Here is a 14,450-nt window from a genome sequence, read left to right as displayed (position 1 = left end):
CCGTGGACTGCAAGAAGATCAAACCTATCTATTCTGAAGGAAATCAGCCCTGAGCGCTCACTAGAAGGACAGATCGTGAAGCTGAGACTCCAATACTCTGGCCACCTCATGAGAAGAGAAGACTCCCTGGAAAAGACCCTGATGTTGGGAAAGATGGAGGGCACAAGGAGAAGGGGAAGACAGAGGACGAGATGGTTGGACAGTGTTCTCGAAGCTACCAGCATGAGTTTGACCAAACTGGGAGGCCGTGGAAGACAGGAGTGCCTGGTGTGCTCTGGTCCATGGGGTCACGAAGCGTCGGACACAACTAAATGACTAAACAACAACAATTTACAGCTCTCTAGATTCTTGGGGGGGGGGCAGGGGAGAATGTGTTTTAAGTGTATGATGTGCACACAGCCATGGCAAGAATATAGGATGCTGCCTTTTACTGAGTCAGACCATATTATTTTACTGTATCACAGCTGAAAACATCCCTCCAGGCGTATGGTGCTCACCGACAGCACATCAGCTGGCAAAGGGCTTATTACTAGGGCTTGTTGCTATAGCTTGTTGCTATAGAAGGCAGGAATCCCAGAGATCAACTAGTCCATAAATAGCATAAATAGTCCATAAATAGCAACACCCTAGAGGTCCCGGACCCTAAGGAAGTTAGATTGGCTTCAACCAGAGCCAGGGCCTTCTCAGCACTGGCTCCGGCCTGGTGGAACGCTCTGTCTCATGAGACCAGGGCCCTGTGGGATCTGATTTCTTTCCACAGAGAGTTGTTCCGCCTGGCCTTTGGCTTGGAATCAATTTGATTCCCTCCCACTCTTTCGTTTTTCCTTTCTCCTTCTGTGTTGGAACTCCTATTTGGGGACTTCCCTGGCTTTTTTCTGGCCTGGGCACCAGTTTAAAAGGGGGTTAGACAAAGTCAGATGCATCCTAACACCAGACACTGAGGATCATGAGCAGGAAAGGGCTCTTGTGCTCTATTCCTTTATTCCCTATTCATCTGAATATTGATATACCATCTGCTTACGTTATGGTACACCTGCAGCAGCAAAACTGAGTGCCTCCATCTGCCCCACCTGCAACAAAACATGTCTCTCCTGTGCCAGTCTCTTCAGCCACAGAAGGCGCTGTAAGCTTGCCACAGTTGGACTTCACCCCCGAAGGCGCACTCGTCCATTGTCTCCCGAGGAAAGACGGGTGCAACTTTTTGGTCACAGGGCAGTATAGAAAAATAAAACAAATACAGTCTTGATAAAAACTACACAAAATTAAAACTGCAGCAACAAAAAGAGCAAAATCCAAACCAAAACAAAACAGTACAATAGAGGGAGATGCAACAAATTAATCCAAACCACCCTAAATTCTTTTGAGAAACTTGGAAGAGGTGTGTATTATCTCTATCTGTCTGTCTGTCTGTCTGTCTGTGTATCTATCTATCTATCTATCTATATCTATCTATCTATCTATCTATCTATCTATCTATCTATCTATCATCTCTCTCTCTCTCTCTCTCTCTCTCTCTCTCTCTCTCTCATCTATCTATCTATCTATCTATCTATCTATCTATCTATCTATCTATCTATCATCTATCTATCTATCTATCATCTATATCTATCTATCTATCTATCTATCTATCTATCTATCTATCTATCTATCTATCTATCTATCTATCTATCTTACCCATTCTTCACCATAAGGTCCCAGGGCAGATGGTAACAATTTTTAAAAAATAAAATATTAAAACAGTTAAAACAAATTAAAATCAAGAGTATAAGGTGTCAACCACCAGAATTAAGAGGCACGTCTTCAGCATATGATGAAAACTCCATTATGAAAGTGCCCCACACACCTCTGTGGCGATGTGTGTCTGAGAATGAGGTGGGGCAGAGAGAATGCCCTCTCTAGGGTTGTACTCAACCCACTCTGGACTTCATTTTTTTAAAAAATTAAGGATTTTCTTGGCTTACATAAGTACGTGCATCGTTTCTACTGATCAGTTACTTTCAGTGTGAGACATTGATATACAGTATAAGGCTGGGGAATAATAATAATGATGATGATAATAATGATAATTTTATTATTTATACCCCGTCCATCTGGCTGGGTTTCCCCAGCCGCTCTGGGTGGCTCCCAACCAAATATTAAAAACACAATACAGCATTAAATATTAAAAACTTCCCTAAACAGGGCTACCTTCAGATGTCTTTTAAAAGTAAGATAGTTGCTTATTTCCTTGACATCGGATGGGAGGGTGTTCCACAGGGCAGGTGCCACTACCGAGAAGGCCTTCTTCCTGGGAAAGGGGTGGGGGGTGAACTTACATCCATTTGTGTCAGGGAACTGACATCAGAGTCAGAGGTGGAGGCAGGGCTCCCAAGCGATGCTGGAGAGGGGCCCAGCAAGGAGAGAGGGAGCTCATCGGCTGGGGAAGGGAATCAGCACAACACCAGTAGAGAAGGGGGGGGCAGATGGGGGATTCGGAGAGGGGTCTCCAAGACTCTTCGCCCGAAAACAGTGAGGAGAGCACGGGCACTCCTCTGCCCACTCCCTCCCTGCGCAGAAGACTACTGCGCAGGGAGAGTAGGAGGAGACTGGGCGTCAAACAACTTCTTTGCTGGAAGAGGTTCAAAAAACGCCCACTGACGGATTCTGCCAGCGACTGAACAGCCACGGAGTGAAGGGCTGTCAGCCAGGACAGGTTAAACCAGGCAACCTGGCCCAGGAGTGGTGGTAACTTACGCACGAACAACCCCTTATAACCATTACAATTTGCTTAGGGGGGCTTTGTGTCAGCGTCACTTGGGTAGGTTCTCTTTCTATTTGTTTATTATATTTTCTTGGTGGGCAATAGACTTTGGTCACAATATTGAATTGGATGCTTGGTATAAATTATCGGATGTAAATATGAAATTTACTGCATGTGCAGCTTTAAAAGAAAATTTGATGAAGATGATTTATAGGTGGCATCTTACACCTGTAAAGTTGGAGAAAATGTATAGGGTGAGGGATAAAAAATGTTGGAAATGCAAGGAGGCTGATGGAGATTTTTATCATATGTGGTGGACTTGCAATAAAGTTAAGAATTTTTGGGAGGTGATTCATAATGAACTTAAGAAAATATTTAAATATATCTTTCCAAAAAACCCAGAAGCCTTCCTGCTGGGTTTGATGGGGAAAGAGATCAAGAAATCGGACGACTGTTTATGTACGCCACAGCAGCAGCAAGAAACATGCTGCCCAAAATTGGAAATTACAAGAAATTCCGACCATTGTGGAGTGGCAGACGAAAATGATGAACTATGCAGAGTTAGCCAAGCTGACCGGCATGATTCGGGATCAGGACAGTCAGAGATTCATAGAAAGTTGGAGTAAATTCATGGTGTATTTAAAGGATAATTGTAAATCTTTAAAAACACTGGCAGGACTGAAATAACTCCTACAATGTAATAGATAAGAGGTTTAGTATCAAAATACGCAATTAAAAAGAATAAGGGATACCTGTTGAAGGGAAGGAGGGAAGTCACAAGCTCGGCAGAGCTAAAAGTATGGATGTGGATTGATGTATTGTATAAAACTGTGTTGAGAAAATAATAAAAATTTATTCTGAAAAAACAACATTATATTTCCTTGGTGATGAGATAGGTTGGGAGGGCAGGGCATGGTTGGCTGGAACCCACTATGAAACATACCTACAGGTGGTACCTAATGCTACGGAAACTAGCGCTGATACACCCAGGTTGTTGTTTAGTCGTGTCCGATTCTTCGTGACCCCATGGACCAGAGCACACCAGGCACTCCTGTCTTCCACTGCCTCCCGCAGTTTGGTCAGACTCATGCTGGTAGCTTCGAGAACACTGTCCAACCATCTCGTCCTCTGTCGTCCCCTTCTCCTTGTGCCCTCCATCTTTCCCAACATCAGGGTCTTTCCCAGGGAGTCTTCTCTTCTCATGAGGTGGCCAAAGTATTGGAGCCTCAGCTTCAGGATCTGTCCTTCCAGTGAGCACTCAGGGCTGATTTCCTTCAGAATGGATAGGCTTGATCTTCTTGCAGTCCATGGGACTCTCAAGAGTCCAGGATACACCCAGGAACCTTGCCTAAATGCTGGAGAGGCACTACCTCTACAGGCACATACCTCCCCATGTGGTGGGAATGTCCCCACATCCAACTCTTTTGCACCGCAGTCCTACAAGAAATAAGCAAAACAACTAAACAGGTACTTGGAGTCACCCTAGAACTGGCACTCTGGAGTTCTGAGAAGAGGGGAACTACCAAGAGGGCCCCAAGAAGGTGTCGGGAAGGTGGTGGTTCTTGGAAGACACACCTCAGTAGGGAAGGCGTTCCATATGCAGGAAGCCACCAATGAAAGGTCCTCCTTCTGGAAACCCCATTTGGCACACCAGCGAGGGAACTTGGATCTTGCACTAGATTAGCCTTGGGTCTGATTCCCCAGAGCTCTTCATAAATGTGCATTTGACTAGAGCCTTAAGTCAAATCCCTGAGCTCCTGATTCGGTATGCAAGAGTACCCTGGTTCTGCCTGAATATCTGGTAGCAGGAGAACACTATTGCCTACACATCCTACTTGTGCGATTCCTATAAACATCTGACTAACCCATGTTGGGACACGGGTGGCGCTGTGGGTTAAACCACAGAGCCTAGGGCTTGCTGATAAGAAGGTCAGCGGTTTGAATCCCGCCATGGGGTGAGCTCCCGTTGCTCAGTCCCAGCTCCTGCCAACCTAGCAGTTTGAAAGCACATCAAAGTGCAAGTAGATAAATAGGTACCGCTCCGGTGGGAAGGTAAACGGCGTTTCCATGCGCTGGTCTGGTTCGCCAGAAGCGGCTTAGTCATGCTGGCCACATGACCCGGAAGCTGTACGCCGGCTCCCTCGGTCAATAAAGCGAGATGAGCGCCGCAACCCCAGAGTCGGCCATGACTGGACCTAATGGTCAGGGGTCCCTTTACCTTTACCTTTAACCTGTGCTGGAAACAGGATACGAGACCAGATAGGCCCTTTGTCTGATCTAGCAAGGTTTTGCTTGTGTTTTTTCAGTTCATTCATGACTTTTTACTAATTTTTTGCATATTAACACTTTATAAAAGGCCACCATTTCTTATAAAAGGCTAAATCTTTGGGACGGTTTAAAACAAAATTCAAAGAGGGGGGGATTGTGAACATTTTGTTTAACTCCTATATATGCATTTGTTCATTTGTTGGAGCGTTTCCCTTTTTAAGACTGAAAGCCTGGTATGTGTTCTTGAAAATATTTCCATATGCTAAAGGTATGCAAGCTTTTGCCAAAAAAACTGGCTATTAGAACAGCAGGCCAGAGTGGTTCTCTCTCTTTAAAGTGGGGGAACTGCTACAGAGACTAGGTATTCACAGAGGAACTAAACCAACCCTAACTACAGTCACCTCGAGATGACCTACAACTCCTCAGATTACAAAAATGAAAAGGTTGTTAGTAAATCTGAGGCCAATTAGGGGTTCTTTTTCCTGGAGACATGATGAAATTTCCTGAAACAAAAAACTTTTTGCAAACTCTATAAAATATTTCTAACTTTGGTGGAAAAATAAATAATCTCCCTTTTTATCTTCTCATTCCTGAGGTGCAAAGCTAGCCCATTTCTGTTTGTGCAGATGGAGGGGAAACACCCCAAGACAGAGCCAAACGACAAGGTTTTTGGCAGGAGGGAGTCGAAATGTGAGGCTCACTTTTTCTTTTCTTTTCTTTCTGGCTGTCCATTTGTCACTGCAGCAGGAATCATTAAACTATGTACTATGTGGGTGCTGGTGGAAGGAACCAACAGGATGCGATGGGAGCATTACATGAACGCAAAGTTTCTTAGGTTTTGAGGTTCCTCAAGTCCAACTCTTGTCCTGTATTACCTTGATAGCCGCTGCCCCTTTTGCCAGTAAGCCACACTTCTCCTGTACTCACTTTATGCCCTGCAGAGGACCTTAAGGTCCATGAATAATCATAGTTTAGAGGTCCCGGTCCCTAAAGAAGTCAGATTATCCTCCACCAGGGCCAGGGCCTTCTCAGTGATGGCTCCAACCTGGTGGAATCCTGTCCCATGAGACCAGGGCCCTGCAGGATTTAACTTCCTTCCACAGGAAGCTATTCCGCCTGGCTTTCAATTTGAACTTAGAATGATCTTTTATTCCCCTTCCTTCCCTCCCCCTCCCATTTTTATGAAGATTACCTGCTCTGGGATCCCACAGTTAATTCTCCCCTGGTCTCCTTGCTGGCCCAAAAGGACTTAGCCAGCTAGCCCTGGTGATCTTCTAATGTTTAATGGATGGATTTCCACACTTAATTTGATTTTTGACAAGCTGATTCCCGGACCATCCGTGGGCCAGACTGAGAAGGCAATTGGGCTGGATCCGGCCCCTGGGCCTTAGTTTGCCTACCCATGGTCTTACTAAACTGAAAACTATGGAGAGACCTGGTCTGAATAGAGATTGGATTCTTGACTCATTACATATGCTAAAGCTATTCTTTGTCATCTGCATACTACCCCTTACTTTTTCCTGTAGGACTAATTGCAGTCGTTAACAGTCATCAACAGATTTACCATACCCATTGAGTCAATCACCCACCTCCTACTACCATTCTGAGAAAAACCCAACCCCACCCTCCCACTATATATAAAGGTCTGGTGACTTTTGTTTCAGTGTATCTTGAAGAAGTGTGCATGCACACGAAAGCTTACACCCAGAACAAACTTAGTTGGTCTCTAAGGTTTTAGCAATGCCTCAGTTCATGTGGGATTGTGAAGCTGCCATTTGGCTCAGATCTACCAATGTTTTATCAAGACATAACTCTACTTTTGCTAACATTTGTGTATATTGGAGATGGTAGGATTGATGACAGAAGCCCATTCAAAACTACACAGGAAACACAAATTTCAGCCATTCAGAATTAGAACTTGATTGAAGTATAATAATGTTGGGTTAGTAATATGGACAAAAAGGTGTTTAGAATTTTTTTATTAAGCACATTCCACAGTACAAAGCCTTATATCATGAACAATATCTGTACAATTCAACAGTTGTCCAATAAGCTGTTCATACACAAACTTTCCAAACAGGTAACTGGCAAACATAATTACAAGTTAGAATAAGACTATCCCAGTGCTTTGAAACATTAATCTAGCAGTAACATACAGCTGCTCAGTAATGATTAGCGAAACAAAGTCCAGAGTACAGCCAGGATCACTATCATTAAATCCCAGGAGCCAAGCTCCCTGGGTGCCAGTCACAAACTCCACAGCTATGTTACACCAAGCACAATCAAAAGTAGTTTAGGCTGCATCTTCAAATACCATTATTTCCCATGGAAAAGAAACATGAATTTCATCTTACACATGCATTAAAAAAGGATAGTTTTCCATAAATACCTTTTTCTTCAGGGCTGCAATAGAAAGTCTTTCACATGACAGCCATTCAATGACAATGGGGGGGGGTCCATTCATATTACAGCTATCATAAGACAGTTGTGTGACTGTCAACCATATTAAAAACCGAGAACATGGGAAAGGCATCCTCTGATGGATTTGATCATATCCATGTCTTAAGTCTTTGAAGCAGTGCTCCGAGGGGGGAAATTCATGAATGCAAAAAGCAGTTGATTTGTAACATCTAGGAAGGCAAAGAGTGGAATACCAGAAGCAGATCCAAAAGTTGCGCCTTTTGTTCACATCTCACGTGTGCTTTCTTTTGACTGACAAGCTGGCAGGTGTGCAAGTGAAATATCCAGCCGCAGCTGTTCCACTAAAATAAGCGATATTCATTCATTGGTCTTTTTTTATATTGGTTATCAACATTCCTTGACCCCTCAACCAAAAGAAAAAAGGGAGAGGGAAAGAGAAAAGAGAAATCAGGAGTGGCGGCAAAGGAAAAACAAATACAAAACCATATGACTAAGGAATGAGTGTCCATATCCATGCCAACTACACAGTTCTTAGACCATCCAGTATTATATTTTATTAGTTAATAATTTCCAAAACTAGCATTAAGAAGAAGCCACTAAACAATATTGCCCAGCAATAACTTAAAAAGATGAGAGACTAGGAAGTTTGCTTTTGTACAGGGAAGCATATGACTAACTGCCACCACCAGTCATACTTTTAAAGAAGACATTCCAATGACGCGCTGCCATAATACGCCGGGTTTCTCAACAGAACTGTTAAGGAACACAGACCATCTCTCTTACAAGATCACAGTGGAATTGCAGTTTCTGCTTCAGTTCAACACATAAGCATGGTAAGATCAAGGACTATCTGAATGGATTGTAAAAGTTGTTTCCAGGTATGCAACTTTGGCCAACGGCTTAAGATGGTTTGCAAATATTGCAGCATGGAAAATCAGAACCACTTTTAACTTTAATTTTTTTCTTAAATTAAAAAAAAAACGTTCTTGAAGCTTAACATTAAGATGTTTCACCTCATTTTTTCTTCTTCTTTTTCTTTTTTTAAAAAAATCCCAATGGATACCAAAATCCTCCTATTCACAGAGAAATATTTCTAAAGCAATTCATCCCAACCCCATTATGGTGCCAGTAGTAAGAATGCCTTGATGCTTAAAAACTTATTCCTTGAAATCTGCATACAGTATCAGGAGACCCTGACTCCCAGCACTTGGAGGTTACAATGTTTATGTACAATATATCTACATGCTTATACAGTTACGGTATTGGAAATTATGAGGCAAGCACACATGAAGGATTTGACTATACCAAACATGAGGAGGAGGAGGAGGAGGAGGAGGAGGAGGGCTGTAGTACAAAGCACAATTAAAAGAAAGGACAGTGCTGTACACCTAGTTTAGATACTCTAGCCCAATTTACAATCGTTAAATTAAAGCAAATTACTGTTGCAGAAATAAGTAAACAATCATCCAAAATATTACTGATCCATTCAGAAATATCTCTATCAGTCCAATTGATACTCCTAGCCAACAGAAGAGGATCCGCATCAGTCGTGAAACGTAAAGTCTACAGGAGGAGGGTGGCTTTGAGAGCAAAGCCCTGTACATTCTGGGTATGTTTGGCACCCACATTTCACTGAGAATGTTTTTCTTCTTCAGAGTCAGATAAAAGTGCAAAGCAAATATAAATTAGGTCAAGTCCTTTCTTGACATCTGATTTACTCCTGGAAAAACAAGCCATCAGTTCAGTGTATATGGGCAATTTACTCATGAAGCTTTGGATCTTGCATTGCAGTGAAGGACAGACTGAATTTCTTCTAGCTGGACTCAGTGAATTCCTAGTCAATTTCTCAGAGGAGACCAGACTGAGTGGAGGAGGACTTGAAAAGGTAAGTTTAGATATAGACTTGTGCTGCTTTGCATCTACACAGCATCTAGAACCACTTCTGACTTTAGCGGTGGCTGATGTCTTCAGGTGTGTAATTGCCAAATGTCCAGTAGTTCAAAGACTGTGGAATCCTAAAAAGAAGAAGTCTGAATTAATTTCAACAGTCTATAGTTGCTTACTGTCAGATTTTAGGCAACGGTGCACACATCCACAAACACCATTGGTCACAGTTGTCATTTAGGGAACTCTTTGTTTCGGTTGTTCTGCTTTTTCAGTGGTATTTCACCACTCTTTAAAGACATAGTTTGTCTGGCAAGTACTTTTAAATTCCCTAGGGCTGGCTTGTTTTTGGTACAGTGGTACCTCTGGTTAAGAACTTAATTTGTTCTGGAGGTCCATTCTTAACCTGAAACTGTTCTTAACCTGAGATACCACTTTAGCTAATGGGACCTCCTGCTGCCACCGCACAATTTCTGTTCTCATCCTGAAGCAAAGTTCTTAACCTGAGGTACTATTTCTGGGTTAGTGGAGTCTGTAACCTAAAGTGTCTGTAACCCGAGGTACCACTGTACTTTATTTAGTTATTTGTCATTTTGTCCACTTCTAACCAATACATTCTGTGGCTGATATTTGGCTGGTGAGATGGTTTCTTCCCCCGTCTTCCATCCATGCTCACCTGACCTGCAACCGACGTTGTATGACGTCAGGTGTAAGCCAGGTAAAGCTGTGGCTGCAATTTTTCCCATTTTTTCCTCTGCAAGCCTAGCAGGGACCAGCTCCCTTGGCAGCTCCTGAGCAGAGCCAACCCGTCAAAAGCAGGAATGGTGTGTTATGAGGAACAAAAAGCTACAGTGGAAGGGGGACATCTATAGGACTATCTTGCATAAAAGTGTCTTTGTGTCCACACAAGACAGCTCTGGATCTAGGGCATTATCAAGAAAGATTCAACTGATTTAAAGGAAGACCTTTTAATGCAGGCAAGAGTTAAGTTCTCTCTGCAATATTACAGTTATACAAGTGCAGTGTTTTATTGGCTCTCCTGAAACTAATGCAACTTACTGAAATTAAGCACAAAGTAATTAAACCTAATCTTCTATATATTTTTTTCTTCCCAAGAGAGGCAAGCTTTGGTGCTCAGTTATGGACATGGGAGTTTCGCCGCTAAGAGGCTAAAACTTTTTTTTTTTTCCCACTAAAGTGTTTAAATAGTGGATTATATTAAGATTATCATATGGTAACAATTTTGATCCTGTTACAATAAAAAAGGAATTCAACAGAAGGCAATAAAATTCTCTTATGGCCAAGAGCGCCAGGGTTGTCAGAAATGATCGACTTTAAAAGGCATATTCATTTGGGACATCGAGAAGGGAAAAGGTGCAGGATTTGGTTAAAAAGTTAGAAACCTACATTACTTGAGCTGAGCACATAAAACGGCTCCTCTATCATTAGTAATATTTGTTATTTTACAGCTTTATAAAATGGAGCAACATTTCTGCCCTGTGATGTGGGAAACACTGCAGAATAGGAAGCCGTTTTAAACAGAGCCTGATCACTGGCAGTCCGGCACAATCCACTTGGATTGGCAGTGGCTCCACCCTCCAGGGAAACCTGCGACCCTCCAAATGTTTTTGGACTCTAACTTCCATCAACGCCAGCTAGCATGGACAAGCAGGCAAGGATGGTTTATTTTTATTTCTTTCTATACACCCCTTCATCTGAGGATCACAGGGAAGTTTACAATATAAAAACACAAAAAGTACCGTATTTTTCGCTCCATAAGACACACTTTTTCCCTCCTAAAAAGTAAAGGGAAATGTGTGTGGGTCTTATGGAGCGAATGCAGGCGAGAGGCAGGCGGGAAAAGCTCCCAAGAGCCGCACACATGCTCCACACGACTCTTGATGGCTTTTCCCCAGGGGGGAGAAGGGACTGACTGGCCACGTCAGTCTCTTCTCCCTCCTCATAGAAAAGCACGCAAAAGCCGTGCGCTCTTTAAAGGGTGTGCGGCTTCTGTGTGTCAGTGATGGGCTGGCCTTCTCCCTCCTGGGGAAAAGCCTGCAAGCGCCGCACACACGCTCCACGCGGCTTGTGAAAGGGAGCGCTGTGCAGAGCCTGGGAGGTCAGAGCTCAGTGCTCCCTTTAAAAATATTTTTTCCCTTGCATTCCCCTTCCAAAAACTAGGTGCGTCTAATGGTCAGGTGCGTCTTGTGGAGCGAAAAATGCGGTAGGTGACATATTAACAAGCAGAAACATTGCCCCCCACCTCAACAGTTTAAAAGACCATAGACTGTTTAATTAGCCAAAAGCCTGGGAGAAGAGGAATGTTTTTGCCTGGCACCCAAAGTTGCAGTTCGACATCTGAAGATGCCAAGGATCAGAAACTGAAACCTCCAGCTTCCAGGGGACGTTGTTTTGCTACAGAGTTTTGCACTTTTCTGACAGCTGTTCAATGACTTGCCTACCTCTCTCTCTACTTAAGGGAGACACGGGTTTATGTTTCCAGGGCAACTCAAGCCTAAGCCAGGGTTTGGAAATTGCCCAAGGCCTGTAACAGCAAAGAGGTATTGCCTACAACTGCCCCCCACCCCCATCCACAATTATCTCCTGTTGTACATGATCCCCACAACCATGGTAGATCATGCCTCTCAGATGACTGATGCCCAATAGGAAAGCATGGGAGTGAAATCCTTTCACTGGTGATTGCTCACTGCCTCTAGCCCATGGGGCTGGATCCGGCCCAATAGCCTTCTCGATCCGGCCCATGGACAGTCTGAGAAACACTGTGTTTTCACATGAGTAGAATGTGTCCTTTTATTTAAAATTCATCTCTGGGTTATTTGTGGGGCCTGCCTGGTGTTTTTACATGAGTAGAACATGTGCTTCTATTTAAAATGCACCTCTGGGTTATTTGTGGGGCATGGGAATTCATTCTTCCTCTTTTTCCAAAATATACTCCAGCCCCCCACAAGGTCTGAGGGACAGTGGACCTGCCCCCTGCTGAAAAAGTTTGCTGACCCCTGCTCTAGCCAAATAACACACTGTCTCAAGGAGACTGGGAAGGGGACATTAGATCCCCATTCCTTACAATTACTGTCCTCCTCAAAGAAGTATGCCTCTCATTTGAGGCATATACACTTCTTTGGGGAAAGCGGGGTAGAGAGGAGGAGAGGTGTGTTTATCACTCACAAGTTTTTGAGCATACCCTAGTGATAATTCACTTTGTCCAGTAGCACCTTAGAGACCAACTATGTTTGTTCTTGGTATAAGCTTTCGTGTCCAGGAGAGACCTGGTCTTAATAGAGATATTGGAGTCCTGTCTCATTACATATGTTAATCATCTGCATACCACCCCTTGCTTTCTCCTGTAGGACTAATTGCAGTCGTTAAGTCGTCAACAGGTTTACCATACCCATTGAGTCAATCACCCATCTCCTACTACCATCCTGAGAAAAACCCCACCCACCCCCTCACTATATATAAGGGTCTGGTGACTTCTGTTTCAGTGCATCTGAAGTGTGCATGGACACGAAAGCTTATACCCAGAACAAACTTAGTTGGTCTCTAAGGTTCGAAAGCACGTCAAAGTGCAAGTAGATAAATAGGTATCACTCCGGTGGGAAGGTAAACGGCGTTTCCGTGCACTGCTCTGGTTTGCCAGAAGCGGCTTAGTCATGCTGGCCACATGACCCGAAAGCTGTACGCCGGCTCCCTCAGCCAATAAAGCAAGATGAGCGCCGCAACCCCAGAGTCGGCCACAACTGGACCTAATGGTCAGGGGTCCCTTTACCTTTAAGGTGCTACTGGACAATATTTTTTTTTTAAATCTAAAGATGGTGCGTACTTGTTCTACTGAAAAATATCACTGAAAGCATGAACGAAAATTCACTTTTGCCAGGCCCACTGCCAGGGCTGGCGGTATAGTGGATACAAAAAGGGCATCCTTAAGATAGCAAGGCTTACCTTGGAGAGCAGTACATTGCAGACTGTTATCTGGAGATGTAAGTGTATGTTCTTGATGGAGAGCGTGTCTCATTTTGTGCATTGGGGGGCACATTTAAAAAATCCCAAATCAAAATGGTATCATCATGGGAACTACTAATGATCTGAAATTCATCAAATTGGAGTCTAAACACACGTCCTGAGTGTTCCTGAAAAATGGCAAAAGAGTTTGCAGTTAGGAGGGCAGAAGACTCTGTTTATCGTGTTCATACTTGCACTCAAATATTCATTTCCACTTGTAGTTGGAAGGAAATATGAATGCGACAATCATGAGTTTTATAAAATGTTAGTCAAACTCAGAATAGGCCCCATTGAATTTAATGTTTAGTCACATTCATTTCTGCATTGTAGGGGTTGGACAAGGTGACCCGTAGGGTCCCAATTCTACAATTAATTTCAATGGGTCTACTCTGGGTTTGACTAACATCAGAAAGAGCCTCATGAGATAAAGGATTTCTTAAAGGAAGGAGGAAGCGTGTAGGTTATCATTCAGAAGACAAAGGGACTGGAGTAATTTAGCACAATAGTGACACCTTGGGACATTTTAGAGACTAATCAGGAAGAGCTGGATTTCACACAGACAACATGCCAAATATTTGCTTTCAACAATTACTGCATCCATTTAATTGGTTTATTTAATTTGTGTACCACCCTGCATGTGAAGATCACAGGGCAGTTCACGATCTAAAATGAGAACACAAAATGCACAATAAAAACAAGGCGCACCAGTAATGCCCCCATTGCCTGCCTACAAACATGTTTAAAAGGGAATAGAATGCTAATCAGCAAAAAGCCTGGTTAAAGAGAAACGTTTTCACCTGGTGTCTACAGATATGTAATGAAGGTGCAAGATGAGTTTCCCTGGGAATTAAAAAAAGAGAGAGCCATCGCAGAAAAGGCCCGTTCTGGTATTGCCATCCTCTGGCAAAAGCACACCAAATTTCCACTCCATTACAAGGTAGTAGATTTAGAAACAAGCAGACAAAAGTATGGTCAACATGTACTACTGTTGTACAATAATATCTGTATAGTTAATGTACATACCACCAATGTACGTAAGCATAGTGTACTTGCTGGGGCACGGGGGTCAAGAGCAGCTTGCAAGTCCCAAACTTTGATTTTGCTATGAAGCAAAGAG

General features: G+C 43.2%; 1 protein-coding gene across 5 annotated transcripts in view; it reads right to left on the bottom strand.

The window, feature by feature from the left end:
- Window positions 1-6,972: 6,972 nt before the first annotated feature.
- Window positions 6,973-14,450, bottom strand: part of FBXW11 (F-box and WD repeat domain containing 11) — a 92,980-nt gene continuing 85,502 nt past the window's right edge. For all 5 annotated transcript variants that reach the window (XM_081855543.1, XM_081855539.1, XM_081855540.1 and 2 more), the window contains 3 exons: window positions 14,357-14,435; window positions 13,274-13,461; window positions 6,973-9,444 (listed from right to left, as the gene is read on the bottom strand). In XM_081855543.1, the coding sequence (XP_081711669.1) occupies window positions 13,300-13,461; window positions 14,357-14,435 (241 nt within the window). In that variant the 3' untranslated portion in view covers window positions 6,973-9,444; window positions 13,274-13,299. The remainder of the gene's footprint in view (window positions 9,445-13,273; window positions 13,462-14,356; window positions 14,436-14,450) is intronic.

The sequence above is a fragment of the Podarcis erhardii genome (assembly GCF_964252035.2).
Source record: "Podarcis erhardii genome assembly, chromosome: 3".
NCBI lineage: Eukaryota > Metazoa > Chordata > Lepidosauria > Squamata > Lacertidae > Podarcis > Podarcis erhardii.
The sequence above is the reverse complement of the archived record's forward strand: the minus strand, read 5'-3'. Positions and strand labels throughout refer to the sequence as shown.